The sequence below is a fragment of the Carlito syrichta genome, unplaced genomic scaffold (genome assembly GCF_000164805.1).
Source record: "Carlito syrichta isolate Samal-C Ts95f unplaced genomic scaffold, Tarsius_syrichta-2.0.1 Scaffold117926, whole genome shotgun sequence".
NCBI classification, from domain to species: Eukaryota; Metazoa; Chordata; class Mammalia; order Primates; family Tarsiidae; genus Carlito; species Carlito syrichta.
This window is the reverse complement of record NW_007062022.1, coordinates 84660-112233: the sequence shown is the minus strand read 5'-3', so window position 1 is coordinate 112233 and position 27574 is coordinate 84660. Positions and strand designations below refer to the sequence as shown.

Below are 27574 nucleotides of genomic sequence, written 5' to 3'. Positions count from 1 at the left end.
TCGCCTTGTTTCCCAGACTGATCTCGAACCCATTTGCTTAGGCTGTCCTCTCATTTTTGCCTCCCAAAACCCTAGGATTACTGGCATGAGCCACTGTGCCTGGCTTGAGTTTATTAAAGTATGTACATATATATCTGCAAGAGCACGTGCATGAGCAAGCCCATGGCTCTTACCAATCACCCATCAGAACGTATTCAGTTTTATATTTAACAATAGAAGTTATCACTTAAATAGTTTCCATGACCTTGAATGTGTTCCACACTGTCACATTAATGAGTAAAATAGTACTAGGCATAGTACTATGGTAAATGCTTGCTATATACTATGTGTGTGTGTATATACATAATGACCTTTTATGAAGTTCTATGTTTCCATTATTGCAGTTGTTTTGTTTTCTCAGTTAAGCAATCAACTGTCAGCTTACTTTTGTTAATCGTATCTGTTCTTTAACTATTTGAGTTTTCAGATTCACTTCTTTTTCTTAGATATCTGTGCTCAGGTGCTTGTTCTGGGCTTTTTAACTGCTTGACCTGAGGCAAGTTTGTTAGTGTCTGTGACACAGTTGCTTCCTTGTAGGATGGGAACAAATCTTTGATTATCACGTTACTTTATAAGTTAGTACATTTAAAGCATGGAGAATAATGCCTAGACCATGGGAAGTGTTCCAAATTCTCCATCATTGCTATTGCTGTCTTCATCTTGGATTCTAAATTCTTTTTTTTTTTTTCTTCTCTTGTTGTTGTTTGAGTCAGAATTTCTATTCAGGCTGGAGTGCAGTGGCATGTTCAGAGCTACTGCAGCCTCAACCTGTTGGGCTCAGGCAGTCCTTTCACCTCGACCTTTCAAGTAGCTGGAACTACAGGCTAGTACCATCAAGCTCCATGAATTTTTGTTGTTGTTGTTGTAGAGACGAGGTCTTGCCAAGTTGCCCAGGCTGGTCTTGAACCCCTAGCCTCAGGAAATCCACTCACCCCCACCTCCCAATGTGCTGGGATTAGAGGTGTGAGCTACCACACCCAGGCATGGATTTTAAATTCTGACCTGTTTTTAAAGTCACTTTGAACCTTGTCATCTCTGAAGACAATACTTTCCTCTAGCTCAACTACATACTACATGTCACTTGGTGTGTCAAAAATAGTATAGAGATAATCCAGTGTCGATTTTTTTGTTTGTATATTTCTTGTATTGTCCAGAAAAATGAGAAATCCACACTGATTTAGAGGATATTATAAATAATAAAATACAATTAGGGAAATATAATATGCTCAAAAATACCTGTCAGAATACTCACTTCAGTTGAATTGCTCCTTTCACCTTTCTCCTCTTCTCATTTTGTGTGAAGATAAGAACTCTCCCTATAACCCCTTACTTTGTTTTCATTTCAGAGGCCTTTGACATTCAGGGATGTGGCCATAGAATTCTCTCAGGAGGAGTGGACATGCCTGGACCCTGCCCAGAAAGCTTTGTACAGGGATGTGATGTTGGAGAATTATAGGAACCTGGTTTCCCTGGGTAAGGATAATGTCCCTTCAGAAGGCAGGATGTGCCCTTGGATATCTTTGTGTTTTCCCTTGTTGCTTCTTGGGAGCCCAGCCTTGTTTGACTGAAATGAAGCTCTCTAGATGCACAAATGAAAAGCTTGGTAACATGCTTTTCTCGACTTTAACTATCCCCCTTGTTTGAACGTTCTACATTCAACGTGATACTTGCGGTCGTTTCAGAACTAAGTACACGTAAAATCTTATGGCAGGCTTTTAAAATATCCAGTTCCTTGTTTTCTACCGCTATGCTTGTGATTCAGTGGTTCTTGGAAGAGAGCTAGATGTCTGCATGTTACATTGTTCCCTAAATTTCAGAAGGAGGCAGAAGGGGATAAGATTTGAAATATTTTCCAAGATCCATCTGCAATGTCCTCTCTCCTACCTTAGCACAGGGTTGAGATTCTGTCAAGGCCCCAGCACATAATGATATTTTCTTCTTATGAGCAGGAATCTCTCTTTCTGGCATGCCTGTTACCTCCATGTTGGAGCAAGAAAGAGAGCCCTGGACTGTGGAGAGTGAAGTGAGAATAGCAAAAAATCCAGATGGCTGGGAACGTATCAGAGGTGTGAACAGAGGTAAGAGCTCAGATGAGCAGAATGTAAGCAGCAGCATTAGTGTTTGGGAAACTCTCTACAAGTGGAGAAATTTGCCGGGAAAACAAAAGTTTAAATTATGAGCTCTGAACAGAAATCTTTCCTTTTCCCCCACTTAACACTGTCCTTCAAACGTGTGATAGTATGTCCTGTTGCCCTTTAGTAGTGCTGCAGCTCAAACAAAGACAAAGGCAAAATGTTTTTTGTTTCTGAGTAATGGTCCCACTGTCACCCAAACTGGAGCACGGTGACATTATCATGGTTCACTGCAGCCTTAACCTCCAGAGTTCAGGTGAATGTCGCACCTCAGTCCCCCAAGTAGCTGGTACTATAGGCGTGCACTACTATGCTTGGCTAATTTTTTAATTTAATTTAATTTTGTAGAGGCAAGGTCTCACTGTGTTCCCCAGGCTGGTTTCAAACTCCTGAGCTCAGGAAGCCATCCCTCCTCAGCCTCTCAAAGTGCTGGGATTATAGGCACGAGCCACTGTGCCCAGCCAAGGCAAAGTCTTTATCATGATGGACAACACTCTGTCATCTGGCTTCTGTGAACTCTTTGATCCCTTGACTCTGAGGGCACAGGAAGGGATGTCTTAAAGGGGTCTCTTTCCCCCATGGTCTCTCCTTCTGTAGTTGCTTCCATCTGAGGCTCGGTTCTCTGTCCATGTAGAGCAGAACTGTGGGCTCTGTAGTCTTGATACCTTGACCTATTCAGCTTCTACCCATTTCATGTACTTGGAAGACCTAGTCAAAAGATGGGGAAACACTGGCTGCTCCTCTTGACATCTGGTGTCCCAGAACCTGTTTGGAGCTGTCTCATGTCCTCTTTGCCTGATCAGGTCTTTTTGAGATGGGGAAAAAACTAAAGTGTGTTTCCTGCTCTCATGTGCCACTCAGCACAGAATACTTCACTTCTGGTCCCCAAAACGTGTGGGAATTTCTCCCCAACAGCAGCCAATTCTTGGGTGGTCCTGTCATTCAATTTTGACACAATTTACCTGAAGTTAGAATCAGATGCCACAGGTTATGTTTTGAGTCCCTAGGCCTGCCCCCATTTCAGATATCAATTGAAAATAAGTTGTCACTTATCCTTCTGACTGACCACCTGTAAGTCGGGGTTCTCATGACCCTTTTGGGTTCAATTAATTTGCTATGACAGCTCACAGAACTTAGGAAAACACATTTACTGGCTTATTATAAAAGATGTTTCAGGCTGGATGCAGTGGTGTCATGCCTGTAATCCCAACACTTTGGGAGGTGGAGGCAAGAGGATTGCCTAAGCCCAGGAACTGGAGACCACCCTGGGCAGCTTGTCAAGACCTCGTCTCAACAATAAATCAAAAAATTAGCCAGCAAATTGGTACATGCCTGTGGTTTCAGCTACTTTGAAGACTGAGTTGGATTGCCTGAGCCCAACAGGTAAAAGCTGCGGTAGCTCTGAACGTGCCACTGCACTCCAGCTTGGGCGACAGAGTGAGATTCCGACTCAAAAATATATATTTCAAAGGTTATGGTTTACCACCAGGTGAAGAGTTCACAGGGCAAGGTATGTGGGAAGGGGCTGGGAGCTTCCGTGGTCTCTGCAGATGCTGCATGTACTTAGTATTTAGAAGGTCGCTGGACCTCATAGTTTAGCAATTTTTATGGATTCTTTGTCAGGCAGGCATGATGGATATTAACTCAATCTCTAGCCCCTCTCTCGCCTTTCTGGAAGATTGCTGTTGGTGCTGAAAGTTCTGTGCTTCTAATCATGGCCTGGTCTTTCTGGTGACCAGCTGCCATCCAAGAAATCACAGAAATTGCCTCATTAGAACAACTCATGCTCCTGTCATCCACAAAATGCCAAGTGATTAGGGGCTCTGTGTCAGGAACCAGGGAAGAGATGCAATGTATGGATTTTACTTTACCAGGTCCCTCAGCTATTGTTCATTCTGTTTTATCCACACTTTACTGGTGTGTGTAACAGGGAAGTAGGTTGGCTCTTCTGAGATTGGAGCTCAGGAGAACAGGAAAGACATTTGACAAAAAGGTCCAGCACTGGATTCCCGGGTCCACATGGGGAGCATAGCTGACTGAAATGAGTCCTCTGATTTTAATTTTCCATGATGTATTTAAGCCACTGCTGAAAAATAATCATTTTGGGAATTTCCATGTATTATAAATGAACTAGGTTTTTATTTTATCGGTAGTTCCATATTTTTTAAAATATGTTTTGTATCTGTAATGTGGGGAACACTTGCAGGGAACTACTATATTTTAGATTTCTTTTTTAAGTGTAGATGATGTGGCTCACCAGGTATTAATCTAACATGTACACAAACTCCAAAACCTTTTTTCTTTTTTTTTTTGAGTTGGAGTCTCACTCGGTCGCCCAGACTGGAGTGCAGTGGCCGCTCCTGGCCACCACAGCCTCGACCTGCTGGGCTCCAGCGATTCTTCCGCCTCAGCCTTCCAAGTAGCCAGAATTACAGGCATGTGCTACCACACCCAGCTGATTTTTTTTTTTATTTATTGTAGAGATGAGGTCTCGCTGCCCAGGCGGGTCTCGAACCCGTGGGCTCAGGCAATCCACTTACCTCAGCCTCCAAAAGGCGCGGGATTACAGGCAGAGCCACAGAGCCTGGCCCAAAACCTTTTAAAGATAGTCTCTCTTTTTTTCTTTTTGAGTCAGAGTCTTACTCTGTTGCCCAGGCTGAAGTTCAGTTGTACACTCACAACTACCACAACCTTGATCTGCTGGGCTCAGGCGATCCTTCTTCCTCAGCCTTCAAAGTAGCTGGAACCGCAAGTGCATGCCACCTTGCCTGGCTAATTTTTTTGATTTTTGTAGGTCTCAACCCCAGGGCTAAGGAAGGTAATCAACCCTCTCTCTACTACCTTCCAAAGTACTCAGTTTACAGGCATGAACCACTGTACCTGGCTCTAAAGATAGTCTTAATTATTCCTTTTACTCTTGTTTTATCTTAGTACCTACTATAAAGTACATTTTTGTCAATTGAATTTATGACTGTGTAAATAGGAATCTTTGATATCTTAAGAATATATTCTTGAACAAGTTTCTGTCTTAATTATGACACTTGTAGGCCAGTTACGGTGGCTTAAGGCTGTAATCCCAGCAAATTGGGAGGCTGAGGTGAGGGAATTACCTGAGCACACAGGTTCGGAACAACACAGGCAACTTGGTGGGACCTCATCTCTACAATTAAAAAAAATTAGCCGAGTGTGGTAGCACACGCCTGTAGTTCTGGCTACTTGGAAAACTGAGGTGGAAGGATCAATCACCTGAGCCCAGCAGGTCAATGCTGGGATGGCCATGAACATGCCACTGCACTCCAGCCTGGGCGATGGAGTAAGACTCCAACTCGGGAAGGGGGATGGGGAATGAGGACGGGACAAGGATGGGACACATTGTATTTTCTTTAGTGCCTTCTCTGATTTTGAGACATACTTTGTGGATGTTGTTTATTTAAATTTCACTTTTTCTTTTTGGAGCAAATAGTATATCCTAATAGTTAACCTTTTTTGTCTAGCTATATCATACCCATTTTGATATACTAAAGCAATATTTAAATATATTATAGCTTTTTATGGTACACTTATCCCATGTCTTATACTCCTTGGACTTCTCCACTGTTGTTTATATTGCCTCTATTTTCTGCAGAATTTCTGAGGCTCTGGTAATTGCATTCCTGAATTTAACCCTTTGCACTCAGAGACATCTTGTACTTTTATGAAATTGTGAAAAACAAATCACTTCATATTATATAGGATAGCATTGGAACCAATTATTTAATTATAATGATATTTAGCTTATAATGGAATTTTGGACACTGAAGAACTTATCTGTGACCAAAAAAATCAAAATTTTATATCTTATGTTTTTCTAACATGGTAGCATGTGAAGCTGTCAACGACATGCGTTGCAGGTTCGTTAATATATGTTGTGCAGTAGTAATTTGCAGGACATCTTCCATGTGGTGTTTTTCTGTTTGAGCAGAAAACCCAGTCTCATTTTCTTCCTCCCACATTAATAATATGTAACTTATCGTCCAGTCTGTTGTTCAGAGACGATGTGGAAGGACACACTTGTGATTTCTGAAAATCATTTCTCAATTGATCAGTCATATCTCAGTATATGTTCCATCTCTTTATTTATTTTTTCATGCAATTTGAATGGGAAGCTTCAAGGAAATATGCATTTTTGAAAATTTTGCACTAGCATAAGTTTGACCTGTATAATCACCAGCAGCCTCTTTATGTCCCCTTAGAAGGGACATCCAAGTGGTTTGCTAGATTTAGTATTTCCTCAGGTGGGACATTGTGTGTAAAGGAGTAATACATGAATAGTTTTTTCCCCATCTTTTTTTTATCTGAATTTTCTGTAACGTTCGCTTGTTACTTGTTAACCTACCTCCTATTTGCTACTTTTGCTGCTAACAAACTCCTCCATGGGTCTCCACGTACTGCCAGGATATGGTTCCACATGCTGTCCCTAATAGCACCCTTCAGTACAAGCCATTCTCGTCTGTGGATCATTTACTTAATTTTTCTGTAAAGTTACTTGTGTTCTGGCAATAGTTATGAAGTCAGATATATTAATTTTGAATAACTCCATGCGAATGTTTTATTCATTCATAGTTAAACAGCTATGTACTAAAATAAATGTAGTAGTATTACCCATAACCTCATATCCTTTTTGTATTTGTCAAATTACTGTTTAAAGTATTTTACATTGTGTGAGCACAACAAAAGTAAAACATCTCATGTTTTGTTGTTCTAATTTAGTTTCACTTGAATATTATGGGTATTTAAACTCATCCCCTCCCCCTCCTTTTTTTTCTTGAGTCGGAGTCTCACTCTGTTGCCCAGGCTAGAGTGCAGTGGCATGCTCTCGGCCACCACAGCCTCGACCTTCTGGGCTCAGGAGATCCTTCTGCCTCAGCCATTCAAGTAACTGGAACCACAGGAGCATATCCCCACACCCAGCTGATTTATTTATTTATTTATTTATTTATTTATTTATTTATTTATTTATTTAACAAGCAGTCTGCTTGCTTCTGCATGCTTCCACCTCCTAAAGTTCTGGGATTGCAGCCATAAGCCATTGCGCCCTGCTTATTTTTCTTTTTTAACTGGCTTTTTGAATTTAGCATACTGTTCTCAAGTTGTACTCATGTTATAGTTTAGAACAGCATTTTTATCTTTTTAGTGGTTGAATAATGTTTTATTGTAAGTATATACCACATTTTGTTTATCTGTTTATTTGCAACAGACATCTGAGTTGCTTTTACTTTTGGCTATTGTGAATAATAGTGCTGTGAACTTGGGTTTACAAATATCTCTTCCAGATTCTGTTTTCAATTCTTTTGGATAAATACCCAGAAGTAAAATTGTGGGTTCTTGTGATAATTTGGTTTTAAGTATTTCATAATACATCATACAGTCAATCAGCCTTCCATATCTGGGATTCCATGTCCACGGGTTGTGCCTCTGTGATTCTACCAACAACAGATTGAAAATATTCAAAATAAAAACATTCCAGATATTTTCCAAAAGCCAAAGTTGCATTTGACAGCCATCTGGTGCTATGCTGAATCCACATGAAAGAAGTATAGGCATTACTTTAGGTATTATGAGTAATCTAGAGTTTATTTAAAACATGCTTGAGGATGTGTGTAGCTTATATGTAAATACTGCATGATTTGATATAAGGGATGTAAGCCTGCTTGGATTTTGACATCTTCAAGTGGTCCTGGAACTTTTTTCTGTAGCTGCTGTACCATTTTATTTTCCTAACAGCATGGTACAAGTCTCCCATTTCACCACATCCATGCCAACCTTTTTGCTTTCTGTTGTTTTTCACAGTAAATGTCTCAGTGGGTGCGATGTGATATTTCACTGTTTTTTTCCTTAATGATTACCGATATTTTGCATCTTTTTGTATACTTGTTTGCCACTTATATATTGTCTCTGGGGACAGTCTGTCAAGGTCTTTGCCCATATTTTAATTAAGTTATCTTTTGGTTGTTGATTTGTAGGAGTTAAGTATTAAACCCTAATCAGATAAATATTTTCCAAATATATTTTTCATCTCCATTATTTTTTCCATTGTTTTGTTTCCCTGCACAATATTCTAAGATTTCTGTGTAGTCCATTTTGTCTATTTCTACTTCTGTAGCCTGCACTTTTTATGTCCTATCAAGAAATAATTTTCAAATCCAGTAGCATAAACTTTGTCATCTATATTTTCTGCTAGGTGTTTTGTTGTCTTGGTCTTACAGTTAGGTTATTGATCTATTTTGAGTTAATCTTTGCATATGGTAAGTAAGGGTCCATTTGGATTCTTTTGCACAAGGATATCCAGTTTCCTCAACACCATTTGTTCAAGAGATTGTTCCCCTCTTTAGATGGGCTTAGTACCCTTGTTGAAGATCTTTTGATGATAGATGTCAGATGTTTCTGGCATCTCTCCTCTGTTCCATTGGGGTATATATCTTTATGCCAGTACAGTACTGTTTTAGTTACTGTAGCTTTGTAATAAATTTTGAAATCATACAGTGTGAAACCAATTATTTTCATTTTCAAGATTATTTTGCTTTTCATTTTGCTGTGTTATTCTGTATACATTTTTGCATGGATTTACTTAATTCTACAGAGAATGCCATTGCATTTTGCTGTGGATTTTACTGAATATGTGGATTGCTTTAGTTGTTACTGACATCTTAACAGTGTTAAGTCTTCTAATCTCTGAATGTGGGGTTTCTTTGACTTTATTTTTGGTAGTTCTCTTTTTAGCTTTTTAAGAAGCCTCCATGCTGTTTTCTAAAATGGCTATACTGATTTACATTCCCAACGACAGTGTAGTAGTGTTCTTTTTTCTACATCCTTACCAACATCTGTAATTTTTTTACTTTTTTGATAATAGCCATTTAAACTGGGGTGAAATATCTTATTGTGGTTTGGATTTGTATTTCTTTAGTGACTAGTGATTTTGAACATTATTCCATAGGTCTGCTGACCATTTCTAAGTCTTCTTTTGAAAACTGGCTATTCAGGACTTTTGCTCTTTTTTAGCCACATTGTTTTATTTTTTGCTTATGAGATGTTTTAGTTCCTTGTATTTTCTGTTTGTGAATCTTTTGTTGAATTAATGGTTTCACAGTGTTTTCATCCAGTGTGTAGATTGTGTCTTCACATTGTTGATTGTTTCCTTTGTTGTGCAGAAAATTTTTAGTTTGATGTAATTCTTGTTGCTTGTGCTTTTGAAAGCTTCTCTTTGCCCAGACCAATGTCCTGTAGCATTTTCTCAATGTTTTCTTCTAGTAGTTTTAGAGCTCTGATGCACCATTTATTAAAGAAATTGTCCTTTCTCCAATGTATGTTCTTGGCAACTTTGTCAAAATTGAGTTGACTCTAAGTGCAAGGGTTTATTTCTGGATTCTCTGTTCTCTTCCATTGGTCTGTGTATCTGTTTTTATGATGTATCATGCTGTTTATGTTACTATAGTTTTATGGTATAATTTGAAATTATACTGGTACTATATTTACTCTTTATTCTTTTTGTTCAGAATTGCTTTAGCTATCTGGTGTTCTTGGTGGCTCCATTCTAATTTAAGGATTTTTTTTTCTGTTTCTGTGAAGAATTTCATTGCTATAGAATACATTGAATTTGTAGAGCCTTTGGGTAGTATAGACATTTTAACAATATTAATTCTTTGAAGCTGGGCTCGGTGGCTTAGCCTGTAATCCCACACTTTGGGAGGCTGAGGTGAGTGGATTGCTTGAGCCTGCGGGTTCGAGACCTGCCTGGCAACTTGGCGAGACCTCATCTCTACAATAAATAAAAAAAAAAAATCAGCCGGGCATGGTAGCGCATGCCTGTAGTTCCAGCTACTTGGGAGGCTGAGATGAAAGGATCGCCAGAGCCCAGCAGGTCGAAGCCAGGTGACAGAGTGAGACTCCAACTCAAAAAAAAAAATTATTTGAATCCACGAGCATCGGATGTCTTTCCTTTTTCTCCCCCCGCCCTTCAATTGCTTTTACCAGTTATAGTTCTTATAGAGATCTTTCATTAAATGTATTCCTAGTGGGTTTATTTTCTTTTGGGTAGTTATTGTAAATGGGTTTGTTTTCTTGATTTCTTTTTCCAATCGATCATTATTAGTGTATAGAAATGCCACAACTTTACTAAATTTGTTTATCAGTTCTGAGAGGTTTTGGTGAAGTCTGTAGGTTTTTCTAAATACGAGATTACATTGTCTGCAAAGGTAATTTTACTTACTCCTTTCCAACTTGGATTTTCTTTCTTTCTCTCTCTTGCCTATTTGCTCTGGCTAGGACTTTCAGTACTCTGTTGACTGAAAGTGATAAAAGTGGGCGTCCTTGCCTTTTTTCAGATTTTAATGAAAAGGCTTTCCATTTATTTTTATTCAGTAGGCTATTAGCGGTGGGTTTTGTTAGGTTGGTGAGTTGAGTTAGTGTCACATGTAAAGCAAAAATTTGCCCAGAAAGATGAGAAAAAAATAGTTTATTCAAAGAGTATATCAGAAAAAGAGTTTATGTACTTCCCCAAGAGAGGAGAAGGGGGCCAGATGCCAAGAGAACAGTACAATGGTGAATACCTGAGGCTGGGGGTTTATAAAGTTTTTTTCAGGAGCCAGGGGATGTGAAGAGTTTTATAAAGAGCATTCCTATGAAACATGAGGGTGGGAGGGAGTTGTTGTTGCTGGAGTGATTAGCTGTTTAGGATGCCAGCTGCCTGAGTTTTAGGTAATTGATCATGTAGACAGGGTTTTTGGGCCAAGGTCTATACAACAAAGTCTTAAGACACAAATGTTAATTTTTGAATGTCCTTGGATTTGGGGAACCAAAACGTACTTAGCTGGGGGTGTGCTGTTTATGGGTGAGATAGCAAGAGGGCTGAGGATAGAGAAACATTTTGGGGGGAGATGGCAGGAGGGCTGGTTGCCGCTATGACTATGCATTTCTTTCATCTTGGAGACCAGGTGGTTTGTCATGTAAACAGGATGACTGAACTGCTAGCTAGAAACAAATTATTGGAGCAAAGATGTTAATTATAATTTATTGGTGCCAGTTACTAGAGGTACGTCACAGCTTTGCTTATCAATGGCTCTAGACAGAAGAGGTAATCAGGCTTACCTCAGAGCAAGGGAGTTAACAGAACCTATTATAAAGTAAGACATTATTCACTATTACAAGACAAAAGTATAAACCAACACCAAGCCGCCGGCCCAAAATGGCCGAGGTAACTCCATTTTGGCTTTTGTCTTTTCAGGTTTGTCATATATGGACTTTACTGTGTCAATGAATGACCTAAAGGTGGAATTTAAAATTAAAAAGAAAGCAGAGCATAAATGTTTGGAAAATTTGCATTTTGGCCATGTGGCAAAAGAAGGAATGAGCATTTTCAGAGCGGAATTGAGGGGTACTGCAGAGCAACTAACTACTTGCTAGAGAGATTAGCATTGACCAAAGGGAGCTAGGTGCTAATAGTAAAGACTGAGGAAAAGGTCCTGAAGGCGTATTAGACATCTTCAAGGCAGCCCCTTCCATCAGAGGTCTAGGAGGACAGAATGGTTTCAGCAGACAGGTTCTGGGTACTACTGTCCAGCGCCACTTCAAGATGCTGCTTCTCACATCACTGCCCCTTTGGTTCCAGCCATAGCTGAACGGGCTCCAGGTATTCTTGGGCCACCACTCGGAAGCCCACAAATTAAGCCTTGGTGGATTTCCTGCGGTGTTAACTCTGCAGGTATACAGAATGCAAAAGTGGTGGAGGCTTAGCAGCTTCCACTTGGCTTTCGGTAGATAATTTTAGAAAAGTTGGATTATCAAGGAGAAGCCTTCTGCAGGGACAGAGCTCCTGGAGAGCGATTACTAAGGCAATGTTGAGTGAAAATGTGGGGTTAGAACACCCACAGAGAGTCCCCACTGGGGGACTGCCTAGTGGAGCTGTGGGAACGGGGCTCCCACCCTTCAGACTCTGGAATTACAGGGCCACCAGCAGTGTGCAATCTCAGCCTGGAAAACCCTTAGTCATTTGACTTCAACCCATGAGAACAACCACTGGGATGTGCCCGGCAGTGCCGTAGCGGGGACTGCCTGAGACCTTGGGAGCCCACTTTTTGGATCAGGGTGCAGTACATGAAGTCAACGGAGATTATTTTACCTCAGCTCTGCTGGGTTTCTTTTTGTGTGTGTGGCGAGGGGTGGGCATGGGGATTAGGTACATAAGTGGTCATTGTACAGGTAATGTTTGTGTGCCCTTATTGATGTTATGCACACCCCACTCCCACCCCTGGGCTCTGGCGATCCTTCCGCCTCAGCCTTCCAAGTAGCCAGAACTACAGGTGCATGCTACCATGCCGGCTGATTTTGATTTACTGTACAGACGAGGTCTCGCCAAGTTCCCCGGGCTGATCGCGGACCTGTGGGCTCAGGCAATTCACTCACCTCGGCTTCCCAAAGTGCTGGGATTGCAGGCTGACTGAGCCTGCCCGCCAATCCCTTTCTTATAGTATTATGATAAATGTTCAGAGTCTGCTTAAGAGTGAGTACATGTAGTACTCAGATCTTTGTTTCTGTGATAAATCACTGAGTATTTTAGACTCTAAGTTAATCCAAGTTGTTGCGAAGTCCATAATTTTGTTTTTCTTTATGGCTCTGTAAAATTCTATCATGTATATGTACCACACTTTCTTTATCCAGTCCACTTTCGATAGGTAGCACGGTTGGTTTCGTGTTTTTGCTATTGTGACTAATGCTGCAGTAAGCATATGTGTGTAGGAATCCTTTTTATAGAGTGATTTGAGTTCCTCCAGGAATATTCCTAGAATTGCTGGGTCATACGGAAGGTTGATTTTCAGATCTTTTAGCGATCACCACACTGTTTCCCAGATTGTACTAGTTTACACTCCTTCCAACAGTGTAGAAGTGTTTCCTTTTCCCCACATCCTCTCTAGCATCTGTTGTTTTTTGAGTTATTGATCATGACCATTCTGACTGGTTAAGTGGTATCTTTGTGTGGTTTTAATGTGCATTTCTTTGATGATGATTAGTGAGGCTGAGCATTTTTTTATGTATTTGTTGACTGCTCACATGTCTTCTGAGTAATGTCTATTCATATCTTTTGTCCACTTTTTAATAGAGTTGTCTTTTTCCTTTTAGCACATTTGAGTTCCTTGTAGAGCCTGGATGTTAGGCCTTTGTCAGATTTACAATTGGCAGATATTTTTCCCATTCTGTGGACTGTCTCCCCACTCTCTTGATGGTTTCTTTTGCTTTGCAAACACTTTTTGGTTTAATGAGGTTCCACTTGTCTATTTTTTATGGCATTCACTTTTGGGGAGTTGATCAGGAATTGGTTGCCTATTCCAACTTCCATAAGGGTGCCTCCTGCATTTTCTTCTAAGATTCTTATAGTTTGAGGTTTTGCATTTAGGTCTTTGATCCATTTAGAGTTGATTTTGTGTATGGTGATAGGTAGGGTTCCTGTTCAATCTTCTGCATGTAGTCAGCCAGTTTTCCCAGCACCACTTATTGAATTGGTTCTCTCCTTCCCAGTGATTGTTGGTGGTGGCTTTGTGAAAGATGAGTTGATTGAGAAATAGAAGTTTTGCTTCCAGAATCTCTATCTTGTTCCATTGGTCTATATGCCTGTTCTTGTACCAATTGTTACCCCCTTTCTTTTGGTTGATTTCCCCTATTTGGAATGGGAATGTTTACCCCACATCTCTTCTGTGATTATAACTTGGAACTAACAAACTTGTTTTTTATTTTTAGACTCATAGATATAATTATAATAAATATAATTTGCCTTGAGTCTCAGATGAGACTCTTGACTGATGCATTGGTGCTGGAACAAGTTAAGACTTTCGGGGACTATAAGGTAGGGATGATTATATTTTGCATTGTAAGAAGAAATGAGGATTGGGGAGCCTGGGGTAGAATGTTATAATTTTGATGTTTGACCCTCCAAACTTTATGTTGAAATATGATCACTATTGTGGAGGATGGGATCCAATGGGAGAGGTTCGGATCATGGGGACAGATCTTTCTTAAATGGTTTGTTGCCATCTTTGCAGTAATGAGTGAGTTATCACTCTCTTAGTTCCCATCAGAGTTCCCTTGAGAGCTGGTTGTTTAGAAGAGCCTGGTACCTTCCCCTCTCTTTTGCTTCTCTGGCCATGTCATCTGCACATAACAACTCCTCTTTGCTTTCTGCCATAATTGAAAACTTGCTGAGGCCCTCATCAGAAGCCTATGCTGGTGTCATGCTTCTTGTAAGCCAAATAAACCTCTTTTCTTTATCAATCTTCTAGACTCGGGTATTTCTGGCAACACAAATGAGCTAAACACCTGTTGGAGGAAATATTTTTTAAATGTCTGTTAAGTCCACTTGTTGTAGAGTATAGCTTAACTCTGATGATTCTGTTAATTTTTTTCCTGGGTATTCTGTATATGGCTAAAAGTGAGGTGTTAATGTCCTTAACTTTTATATTGCAGTGTATACCTCTCTTTAGATCTATGAATACTTGCTTTATATATTTGAGTGCTCTGATGTTGGGGCTGTGTACTTATTATTATGTCCTCTTGCAGAATTGAGCCCTTTATTATTATATAATGACCTTCTTTCTCTCTTTTTACAGTTTTTAACTTAAAGTGTATTTTATCTGATATAACTACTCCTGCTCTTTTTGTTTTTTATTTGCGTGGAATATTTTTTCCATCTCTTCATTTTCAGTCTATCTGTGATTTTTTGGCAATGTGCGTTTCTTGTAAGCAGCATTTAGTTGGATCTTGTTTTTTAACCCATTCAGCCACTCTGTTTTAATTGGAAACTTTAGTCCATTTATATTGAATGTTATTGTTGATAGGTAAGGACTTCCTACTGCCATTTTGTTACTTGTTTCCCAGTTATTTTCTAACTTCTTCCTTTCTTTTCTTCCTATGGGATTAAGTGATTTTTCTCTGGTAGTATCTTTTAACCCTTTTTTTTTTTTTTTTGAGTTAAGTGCTCCCACTGTTGCCTAGGCTGGAGTATAGTGGCATAATCACAGCTCACTGCATTTTCAAACTCCTAGGGTCAAGCAATCTTTCCACCTCAGCCTCCGGAATAGCTGGAACTACAGGTGTGAGCCTTGGTTAATTTTTTTTTAGCCCCTTGCACTTGGATGTCCCCTCTCAGGGGATATAAAGAGATTTCTGGTGATTATAGAGGAAAAATTTATGTAAATGCAGATTTTTCAAAAATGTAGTTTACTTTAAGTTTTCATTCAAAACAATGAAAACCTATGTTCCATTTGAAATTTGTCAAGCTTCTGATTGATCAGTTGAGAATTGAGTTTCAGGAATCACAAGTGTGCATCCTTCCACACTGTCTTGGATCAACAGACTGGACAATAAATTACATATTATGAATATGGGAGGAAGAAAATGAGACTATTGTCTGATCAAATAGAAAAATACCAAGTAGAAGACGTCAGATAAATTACTATTGCACAACATTTATCATTGAACCTGCTATGCATGTTGGTGACTGTTTGACATGTTACAACATGGTAGAAAAATATGATTAAAATTTTTAATTTTTTTGGTCATAAATAAGTTCTTCACTGTCTAAAATTCCATTATAAGCCAAATATAATCACAATAAAAGAATTGGTTCCAATGCTAAACTATTTAATATGAAGTGATTCATTTTTCACTATTTCATTAAAAAGTGCAGTCAGGTTGCTGATAGGTGATATGTCTCTGAGGACAAATGGTTAAATTATTGTAGAGACAAAGTCTTGTTATGTTGCCTTGGCTGATCTTGAACTCTTGTGCTGAAGCAGTCCTCCCACCTTGGCCTCCCAAAGTGCTGGGATTTACAGACATGTGCCACCATATCTGGCTGCTTCTTATTTTTAATGTCTCTGTTTTAGATCTTCCCTTTGGTGTTACCAGGAGGCTTAGGAAAAACATCTGAGAGTTACAACAAGTTATTTACAACTGATACCAACTAAACTTTGATCTCAAAAATAGAAACAAACAAATCCTACCCCCCAAAAGGCCTTGTACTGATTATTTCCTCTTCCCACATTTTGAAATGTTTATGTCACATTTTGTATTGTTTGTCTAAAAAGTTTACATTATTTTATCTTCTTTCTACAGATAGAAATAGTTTAAACACTTTGATTATAATATTAGTATAGCAATCATATCAGCATTCTTGTCTTTCAGCCTGAAGAACTTCCTTAAGCGCTTCTTCTGGGATAAGTCTGTTACTGATACATTTTGTCAGCTTTTATTTGTTTGGAAAGTCATTATCTGTCCTGCATCTTTAAAGGATAGCTTTGAGGCCAGGCACAATGGCTCATGCCTGTAATCCCAGCACTTTGGGAGGTGGAGGCAATAGGATTGCCTGAATCCAGGTGTTTGAGACCAGCCTGGGCAACTTGGAAAGACCTCGTCTTTACAATAAATCAAAAAATTAGCTAGGCGAGGTGGCACAGGCTTGTAGTTCCAGCTACTTGGAAGACTGAGGCAGAAGGATTGCCTGAGCCCAGCTGACTGAGGCTGCAGTGGCCATGAGTGTGCCACTGCACTTCAGCCTGGGTGACAGTTGACTCAAAAAAAAAAATTAGCTGGGTGTAGTGGTGCACACCTGTAGTCCCAGCTACTTGGAAGGCTGAGGCATAAAGATCTTCTGAGCCCAGGAGGTCAAGGCTGCAGTAGCCATGATCATGCCACTGCACTCCAGCCTGGGTGACAAAGACTTAAAAAAATGAAAAAAAATAAGGGATAGCTTTGCTTGACACAATATTCATGGTTGATAATTTTGTTTTCTTCTGCATTCTGAATATATTGTCCTAGCCCTCTTGGCTTGTAATGTTTCTTTTGAGAAACATAAGTTATTTGATTTTTCTCTTGCTCCTTTCAGGATTTCACCTTTTGCTGCCTTCAGGATTTCACCTTGAGAGTTCAGTTATGTCTTGGGGCATTCTTATTTGGATTTAATCTGATTGGTGACCTTTGATTTTCTTATATCCATATGTTTGCATATTTCTTCAGGTTTGGAAATTTACCTGTTCTTTTTGAGTAAGCTTTCTACCTATTTTTCTTTCTGTTTCCTCTTTAACTGTAACATCCCAAATATTGTTTTCATATTCCACTGGTCTTGTAAGCTCTCTTTTTTCTTCTTTCCCCCTGTGTATTTTCAGTCTGCCTCTGAGGTCACCTATTATTTTTTAATTTTGTTTAGTTTTGCTGTTGATTCTATTACATTTTTTCCGTTTCATTCTTTGTACTTTTTAGCTTCAGGACTTCCCTTTGTGGGTTTTTTTTTTTTTTTTAATTTCATACTCTTAAATTTCTTAGTTGATTTTCTATTTTTTTTTTGAATTTCAGTGAGCTTCCCTAAAACAGCTCTTTTTAATTGTCTAAGAGATCAACAATCTTCATCATATTAGAGTTAGTCTTTAGCACCTGTCTTGTCTGTTTGGTGAATTTACACTTCCTTGAATGTTTTTGAGGCTTTTGAAAGTATTATTATGTACACTATTTGAGTAAAGGTACACTAAAAGCCCAAACTTCACCACTATACATTTCATCCGTGTAACCCCAAAAACCACTTGTACCCCAACCCTAAATCTATTGAAATAAAATAAAAAGAAAGTGCATTGGTATGAGCACCATGAGGGATTTGGCTTTTATTTAGACATTGTAGTGTGGCTCTGTGCCTGTCCTTCAGAGAGCCTGTCAGTGAGTCTAGGAATGACTGACTATTGAGTTCAAACTGGGCCCCTTTGAGATCTAATATGGGAAGAAGGCTGTTGGATCCGACTTGTTGGCTCATACAGGCGTGTGTCACTCAGCAGGTTTCTGCACAAGTTGGGTAGTTCCTTAGCTGCAGCAGTGGGGCTAGATTGAGACTGAGTCCCCTCAAGAACTGCCATTGGATGAAGGCTGGTGTGCCTGTCCTATTGACTCAGACACTTGTGCATTTCCCAGCAGGTTTGTGGACAGGCAGGCAGGTTCTTTGCCTGCAGGAGGAGGTGCACAGCTAACACTGTATCTCCTTGGCATCTGCTATAAGACTGAGGTTGGCAACCCAGTTTCAGCTCAGAGGTCTGTGTGACACCTATCAGATTCTTGCATAGATTAGGATAGTTCACCAGCTGCAGTATGAAGGGATGGAGTTGGGACTAGGCCCCCTTGAAATATGTGGGACAGAAGCTTCAGATTCTATCTCATTGGCCTGCACAGATACTCGTCTCCTAGCAGGTTTCAGCACAGATGAGATAGTGTTTTGACTGCAGCAAGAGGTAAGAGCTGAGACTGGGCCCTCTTAGGATATGCTATGGGACAGAGGCTTGGACTCCTGGGCTAAATGATATGTGCTCATCTCCATCTGGGTCAGATCTGAGCGAGACCTAAGAGGAAAGTTGGAACAGAGTCACCGGGAAGCTTTAAGGTTCTCTGCTGAGACTGATGTCTGCTGATAGATGAGTTTTTCTACCAAGGCACTCCCCCAGTGTGTGTGATTCCATTGGGACTCCTTGGCAGAATTTTGTTGCAGGCTCAAAACAAAATGCAGCTGTAGCCAAGCCCCTTGGGGGGATCTAGGTCATTTCCAGGATTGATCTGAGAGCAAGCTTTGTACACCAACCTCTTGAATGTTACTCTGCACTCACAAAACAACCCTCTTAGGATTTTGGCTCCACCAGTGTTTCACAAACTCTTAACCGAATCCTAAAACTCTTAGAGAGAGTCATTTAACTGAGTGGGTACAAAATTCTTGTGTAGAGATAAGCAAGTTACTTTCTATGCTGCCATCATGGTGATGTCTCCTCTCCCATTTTTTATTTTAGTTTATTTACTTTTTCTCTTAATTTTGCTGAGAGTTTTTCAATTTTCTTGATCCTTTCAAAGTAAGAATCTTACGTTTGTGGATTTTCCTACTACTTTTCTACTATGCATGTTATTTGTCTTGGTTCTGGTATTTATTATATCCTTCTTCCTTCTATCTTTGGATAAATTTGTCCTTCTTTTTCTACTTCATTAAGGTGTGAAGTTGGAGTGTTGATTAGAGGTCTTCTCTTTTAATTTAAGCATTCTTACATAAAAATATCTGTATGAATCTTGTTTTCTTTGTATCTTGTAAGTTTTGGTATGTCATGTTTTCATCCTGATTTGTATCAAGTTATTTTCTAGTTTCCTATGTGACTTTTTTCCTTACTCGTTGGCTTTTTAAGTGTATTTTTCCAGTCATATATTTGTGAATTAGCCATTCATGGTGGCACACACTTGTAGTCCCAGCTACCTGGGAAGCTGAGGCTGGGGGATCACCTGAACCCAGGAATTCAAGACTGTGGTGAGCCATGATCGTGCAGCTGCACTCCAGCCTCGACAATAGAGTGAGACTCCAACTCAAAAAAAAAACCTTAAACTTGGTTCAGTATTTTGACATGAGATCTGTTTTGAAGATTGTTCCTTGTATGTCACAGAATAATATTTATATTGCCATTTTGCCATTCTGGGGTGGTATGTTCTATGGTTTGTTCAATTTCCAGTTGTTCTATATTGGTGGTTGGGTCCTACTCCTTACTGATCTCCTGTCTTGTTGTTTTATCCATTATTGAAAGTTTGGTGTTAGAATTTCCTACAATTATAATGGAGCTACCTATTCTCTTCAATTTTATTAATGTTTGCTTTATATATTTAGGAGTTTTGATGTTTCATACACATATTTCTAAATGTTGTATCTTCTTGTGAAGTGGCCATTTCATCATTATATCATGTCCTTTGTCTCTGATACAAATTTTTGAGTTAAAGTATATATTAGTATAGTTGCTTCTGTCTTTTGGATACTATTTGCTTGGAATATTATTATTTTATCTTTATAGTTTTATGTTGGGTATATTCTTAGGCCTTATGTGCGTTTCTTGTGGACAACATGTAGTTTGATGCTAATTCAACAAATCTTACTAATTCAACAAATCTGTGTTCTGAAGACAGAGTTAAATATCATTTACATTTCAATTATTACTGATGGTAAAGACCTTATCATTGCCCTTTTTCTTACATAGCTTCTGTATTTTTTGTAGACTTAACTTTTCTCTCACTTCTCACTTACTATCTTTTCTGTTTCATTGATTTTTTTTTTTTGGTAAAAATATGCTTTGACTCCTTTATTTATGTTTGTGTGTGTTCTGTAGGTATTTTAGGGGGTGGTTACTATTGCAGGTACATTAAAAATCTTATAACATACTAAACTGATGAGAACTTAACTTCTATAACCTACAAAAACTACTACTGAATAGCTCTTCTAGTTCTGTTAGTTATTGATATCAGTTACCTTTATGTACAGAGGGTGCCAAAAAAATGTAAACACATTTTAAGAAAGGAAAAGACTGTATTAAAGTTATAATACTCAATAATATGAATACAAGTCACATTTGATATCTGCAGTTACTGGAAGTGCTCAAAGAAAAGCTCTCAGTGGGGCGGGATCCAAGGGGGTCCCTCTTAACAGCTCTTAATGTGTATACATTTTTTTGGCACCACCAGTATGTATGTTGTGTACATTAACTGTATATCATTTAGCATATTTCAGTTAACTTACGTATGGCTCAGACTCCTGGCCGTATAGGATCCCCCTACTTTATCCTCCCAATTAGCTGATATAGCAGATCTGAGCCACTGTGCCCAGCTATTCTAGTATATTTTTCAATTTGATTATTGTATTTCAGCTACAGAAGTCATGAGTGCTTCTTCTTAAGTTGCTCTCTTCTCATTTTTTTCACCTTTTTTCAAATTTCATGTAATTGTCTTTGTTATGTAGTAGCTCATTGAGCATCTTTAAGACGATTATTTTATGTTTTTGTAAAGTAATTTAGAGGGCTATCTCGTTCTTACATTATTTTTTCTTTTATTTTAAAGATGTGGGATACAATTCAGGATTCGATACTTAAGTGGTCATTGTACAGGTAAAGTTTGGGCCTCTCTTTGGTCCTCACTTTGCCTTATTTGAGATCAGGTACTCTTATTGATGTTATGTATCCCCCTCTCCCCTGGTAGTTTCCTGCTACTACCAGTTCCTTTCTTACAGTATTATGATAAATGTTCAGGGTCTGCTTATGAGTGAGAACATGTAGTACTCAGTTCTTTGTTTCTCTGATAGATCACTGAGTATTATAGATTCTAAATCCATCGAAGTTGCTGCAAAGTCCCTAATTTTGTTCTTTATGGCTGCATAATATTCCATCTTGTATATGCACCACATTTTTAAAAATCTAGTCCACTTTCGATGGACAACACAGTTGGTTCCATGTTTTTGCTATTGTAAATAATGCTACAATAAACATGCATGTGCAGTTACCTTTTTAATAGAATGATCTGTGATCCTCTGGATATATTCCCAGGAGAATTGCTGGGTCACATGGAAGGTTGATTTTTACATCTTTTAGGAGTCACCAAACTGTTTCCCACAGAGGTTGTACTAGTCTACACTCCGACTAACAGTGTAGATGCATTCCCTTTTTGCTGTATCTTCTCCAGCATCTGTTGTTTTTTGAGTTATTGATGACGGCCATTCTGACTAGAGTTCATTCTTAGATTTTTACCAGTGGTATTTTGTGCCTTGTGTGTGTGTGTGTACTTTTTTTAGAGACAGGGTTTCACTATGTTGCCCAGGCTGGTCGAGAACTTAAGCTGGTCTTAAGCTGGTACTATAGGTATGAGTCACCATGCCTGGCTGATTTTTTTTTTTTTTTTATTGTGGCAACAAGGTCTTGCCTAGTTGCCCGGACTGGTCTTGAATACCTGAGGCTCAGGTGGTCCTCTCACCTCTGCCTCCCAAAGTGGAGACACTGTTATCGTTACATATGAAAAAAGACTAGTTCCTACAATTTTTAATATATCAGAATTGTTAAATTTCTTTTTAAAAAACATATTGTTTACTTAATGTTATACTTCGTAAGGTTTTTATTTAATTCTTCTAATGTGGTCCAAGGCAAATGATAGTAGTGGCCTTCTGCAAGCTTTGTTTCCTCAAACACATTTCTACCAGCCCAGCCAGGGGGTCATCATTCTGCACTCATGGTCTCCTTACATTTTTGTACTGTTGATGTTTGTTGAATTTCTCTGTGTGTGCACAATGAACATACCCATTTCTGCTCTATGGCCGTATACAGGTATTTGCTTCCAGATCTTGCTAAGAACATTTCTACATAAAATCTAGAATCAATATGTAGCATTTATGAATATTTGCTTAGAAATGGAAGTCTTTAGTCATTCAATTTGAATAAATGTTATACCAAATATTGTAAGAGGTGTGTATGTATTTTATTTTCTTTGTATTTCTCCTGCATCTTTCCCATATCATCACATTGACTGTTTTCCAACTTCCATTTTTCCTCACATCCATCATTTTATATCCATAGTTAAGAATGGAATAGTCTTGTGCTACTTTCTAAATTAGTTCTTTTCTACTAAGGTCAGAATTTTAAATGACTTAGGACAATTGTATTTCAACAGATTTGCAACTACAATGTCATCTCCTACATGCCCATTTTTAAAGCATATTATTTATTTAATATTGTAGTTAATGTACTTCCTTTTTTTTTCCCCCTAATGTGATAAAGAGCAGATCTTGGCAATACCCTCCTGCTCAGTTGGGAAATCATCATGCTCCCCTACCCACATGGTCTTCCTACATTCCTTTTTGTTTGTTTGTGTTTTTGACTTGACCTTTCCTCACTTAGTTCCTTGATCTGGGTGAATTATACTTTGATTTCTTTGCCTATTAATTCTGCATTCCTTAGGAAAGGCACTTGCTCATCCATTGGACAATGTCCACAGAACAGTGACCAAATCAGTTTGTGTACTGGTGATAAATCACCATTATCCATAAGAGACGAATAAGTAACACTCCTAGCAACAGTCCTTGACTCTTTTCTCTCCCTTGAAATACTTCTGAGTTCTTTTTATTTGCTGTGTCCTATTGTTTTCTGTGCTGCTTGGATCAGCAGTTGTTCCTAAGAATATGTGTGAGTCTAGAGTTCCAGCATCAAATCCTGTTTACCTCACTTTATTTCTGTGTACATTGGGGTTAGATACATAAATGCCGTTGACCTGCTGTACTTCACTTGAAAAATAATTTACCTCTTGATACTTTTAAAAAGATAGAAATAGAACTGGTAGTTGTAGATGGCTAAGAATATTGCATTTTGGGGTTAAGACAGAAAACTTATTTTCCTTAATAATATGTATCAACCTCTGTCATAGTAATGAGATCTTCCTTTTCCTGTCCTAGTCTTCTCAATCTGCGAAGGAAATACTATATCCTGAGATGCTTAAGCCACAGAAATTCAGTTTTCATAAATCTGGAGGCAGGGAAGCCCAAGATCAGAGCCGCGTCAAACCAGTGCTTGGTGAGCGCCCTCTTCCTGTTTTACCTGAGCCTGCTTCTTGCTATGTCTTGACATAACAGAATGAAAAGCAAGCTCTCTGTTGTTTCTTTTTATAAAGCCGCTATTCATGATCACGAGGGCTTCTCTTCATGGCCTGATTATCACTCAAACGCCCCTCCTCCAATAATATCTTGTTAGGGAACAGATGAATTTTGGTCAACACAAATATTCAGAGCATAGTTGCCTACATTATATTGTGTACATTTTTGTCTTTTAACGTGTTCCAGATAATGTTTTCTCTGATCTCACACATTTCCAAGTTAAGTACAAAATTTTCTTCCTTTAATAGTCAGTTCATGTTTTCAGCTCATTGCAGTGTGCTTTGGCTGCATGGTGAAAAAAAAATAACTACATTTCTGCAAAGTATTTTGGTTACAAATTATTTCACATGGGCTTTCCTGCAGGTATTTTGAAGTATACATAAGCACCCTTCCTGTATATCATTTTTTTTAAAAAAGTATTTCTTTTCTCTTCCTAAAAATGAAAGATGATTGGATGTTACATAATTCTGTTCAGTATATGTATTGCTTTTTGCCAATATTATTTATTTGAGATTTTCTCTCTCTTTTTTTATAAGTCAGAGTCTCTGTCACCCAGGTTGAAATGCAGTAGCACCATCAGTGCCTACCTCTGCTTTGACCTCCTGGATGCAGATGATCCTTTCATCTTAGCCTCCCAAATAGCTGGAATGTAGGCATGTGCCACCGTCTTGCTGATTTCTAGGTTTTGGGGGGGTTTTTTATGTAGAGGTGAGATTTTGCTATGCTGCCTAGGCTGATTGCAAACCCCTTGGCTCAAGTAATCCTCTCACCTCAGCCTCCTAGAGTACTGGGATTATAGGTGTGAGCCACCACTTCCAGCCAATATTATGTATTTCAATAGGAGATTTTTTTTTTTTTTTGAGTTGGAGTCTCACTCTTGCCCAGACTGGAGTGCAGTGGCCGCTCCCGGCCACCGCAGCCTCGACCTGCTGATCTCCGGCGATCCTTCCGCCTCAGCCTTCCAAGTAGCCGGAATTACAGGCATGCGCTACCACACCCGGCTGATTTTTTGATTTATTATAGAGATGAGGTCTCGCTGCCCAGGCAGGTCACGAACAATAGGAGATTATTTAATGGCCACCTGTAATTAATTGGAAACCTGTGATTCTTTATATCTTATAGGTATCTCTCCTATATGTATGGTAAAGGAATTTCCACCAAAAAAGAAGAGTAATGTGATAGAAATATCCCAAACAGTAATGTTGAAAGGCCATGACATTGAAGATTTTTGCTTTAAGGAAATTGAGGAAAATATACATGACTCTGACTGTCAGTGTAGAGATGATCAGAGACATTTCAAAGGAGTGCATATGACCCATAAAGAAAATCTCGCTTCCCCTAAAGATCAGCATGGTAGAAGGGGTACAGGAAACAAGCCTATGAAAAATCAACTTGGATTAAACTTTCAGATTCATCTACCAGAACTGGAGCTACTTCAAGCACGAGGGAAAATGTATGAATATAATCACATTGAAAACTATATCAACAATGGTTCCTTAGTTTCCTCATTTCACAAAATTCCTTCTAAAATCAAACCCCGCATTTCTCATAAATATGAGTATGATTTTTCTAATTCCTTAATCACAGAAAAGCAGAAAGCACACATTGAGACAGAACATTACAAATGTAATAAGCGTGGAAAGGTCTTTAGTCAAGGCTTATATTTCACTATACAGAAAATAATCCATACAGAAGAGAAACGTTTTAAATGTGATATGTGTGGCAAAGTATTCAATAAAAAGTCAAGTCTTGGAAGACATCGGGTAATTCATACTGGAGAGAAACCTTATCAATGTAATGAATGTGGCAAATTCTTTAGCCGAACTGCAGACCTTGCACGTCATTTTAAAATTCATACTGGAGAGAAACCATATAAATGTAATGAATGTGGCAAGGTGTTTGGTCGCAATTCAGAGCTTGTACAACACTGGCGAATTCATACTGGAGAGAAGCCTTACAACTGTAATGTGTGTGGTAAGTTCTTCAATAATAAGTCACACCTTGCCCAACATCAGAAGATCCATGCTGGAGAAAAACCTTACAAATGTAATGTATGTGGAAAAGGCTTTAATGTTATTTCATACCTTTCACAACATCGAATAATTCATACTGGAGATAAACCTTACAAATGTAATGAATGTGGCAAGAACTTTCGTCAATTTTCACACCTTGCTCGACATCGGAGAATTCATACTGGAGAGAAACCTTACCAATGTAATGAATGTAGTAAGGTATTCAGTCAGAAGGCATCCCTAGAAAAGCACTGGAGAATTCACACTGGAGAGAAACCATACAGATGTAATGAATGTGGCAAGCTCTTCAGCCAAACTTCAGGCCTTGCACGTCATTTGAGAATTCACACCGGGGAAAAACCATACAAATGTAATGAATGTGGCAAGGTATTTGGTCGCAATTCACATCTTGTGCAACATCGAAGAATTCATACTGGAGAGAAACCTTACAAATGTAATGTGTGTGGCAAGGTCTTCAATCATCAGTCAAACCTTGTGCAACATCGGAGAATCCATACTGGAGAAAAACCTTTCGAATGTAATGTGTGTGGCAAAGTCTTCAATCATAAGTCACACCTTGTACAACATCGGACAATCCATATTGGATAGAAACCTTACTAATATATAATGAGTGGGAAAACATTTCGTGAGTGTTCCATACTTCCCATAATTTAGACCATACTTTGGAGAAACATTTCAAATATAATGAATGTGGCCAGGTCTTCAGTGACCATTTATGTCTTGAACCTTCACAAAGATTTCATATGGAGAAAGATGTATTTAACATAGCAGTATATTCAGTCAGTGTTGAAACCTTGCGAGATTTTGGAGGAGTCGTACTGTGGAAAACTTGGTAAGTATAGTGAATATAGCAAAGCCTTTATTTAGATGTTGTTCAAGGCTTAATAACCATTATTAATTTAAACCACAGTGGAGAGAAACCTTACCAATTTATTCAATGTAGCAAGGCCTTAAGGCAAAAGTCTGACATCTGAATTCTGCAAAGAATTCTTGCTGAAATGAAACCCAGTAAAAATGTAATGGATGTGGCAAATCTTCTAATATGGGTTCATTCCTCATAACGCTTCATATAGTGCATATGGTGAGAAATTTTGCAATTTACTGAATGTAGCAATGTCTTTTCGCAAAATCCCCCAGTTGTACAACATTACTCAGATGTTCAATTCAGAATTGTTCAATTCATGATTGATTAAAATCACAATGAGAGTGGGAAGCCATTATGAGTTCAAGCATTAATTAACATCAGTGAATCCATTCTATCAAGTGTTCATATGTGTGTGAGAGACTTTTTCCAGACCGCAAACTCACTCACAAGCAAAAAAGTGCATATTTGGTGAATGATACAAACATAAAAAGCATGATTAAGTTCTTACCCAAGCAACAAAATTGGAACATCTAAGGGTTTATACTGCAGACCGACTACATGAATGTATTCAGTGTTTTGCTCAGAAATTCATGGTTTTTGTTGTTGTTGTTGTAGGAGTAGTGTAGTAATCCTAGACAGTTCATTATTCTAAGGTATGTCCTTAGATTAAAGAATTCATACTAGAACAGACTATTGCAAATGTGATTATATTGTAACTCATTTGCCAAATTGTTAAACTATACTCCACATCAGAGTTTGTGTGAACAATAAATTAGTCTCTAATTTTCCAAGATTAACTTTTGATATTATATGCTGCAGAATAATATCAAGTCAGAATATATTAAAAGTCATGACATGGTAACCCTTTGCATTCAGAGACATCTCAGGGATCACCTACCAGCAACTTTTTTATGGAATGGTAAAAAATCACTTCATATTAAATAGTATGTAGTGTTGGAACCAAATATTTTATTGTAATGATATTTGACTTATAATGGAATTTTAGACATTGAGGAATTTATTT

At 38.6% G+C, this 27574-nt stretch overlaps 1 protein-coding gene across 1 annotated transcript in view; it reads left to right on the top strand.

Moving 5' to 3' along the window:
• LOC103277473 (zinc finger protein 347-like) overlaps positions 1-26273 on the top strand; it is a 30294-nt gene extending 4021 nt beyond the window's left edge. Inside the window, exons 2-4 of the mRNA XM_008074821.2 lie at positions 1386-1512; positions 1989-2117; positions 24775-26273. Of these exons, the coding sequence (XP_008073012.2) occupies positions 1386-1512; positions 1989-2117; positions 24775-26273 (1755 nt within the window). The remainder of the gene's footprint in view (positions 1-1385; positions 1513-1988; positions 2118-24774) is intronic.
• Positions 26274-27574: the final 1301 nt, after the last annotated feature.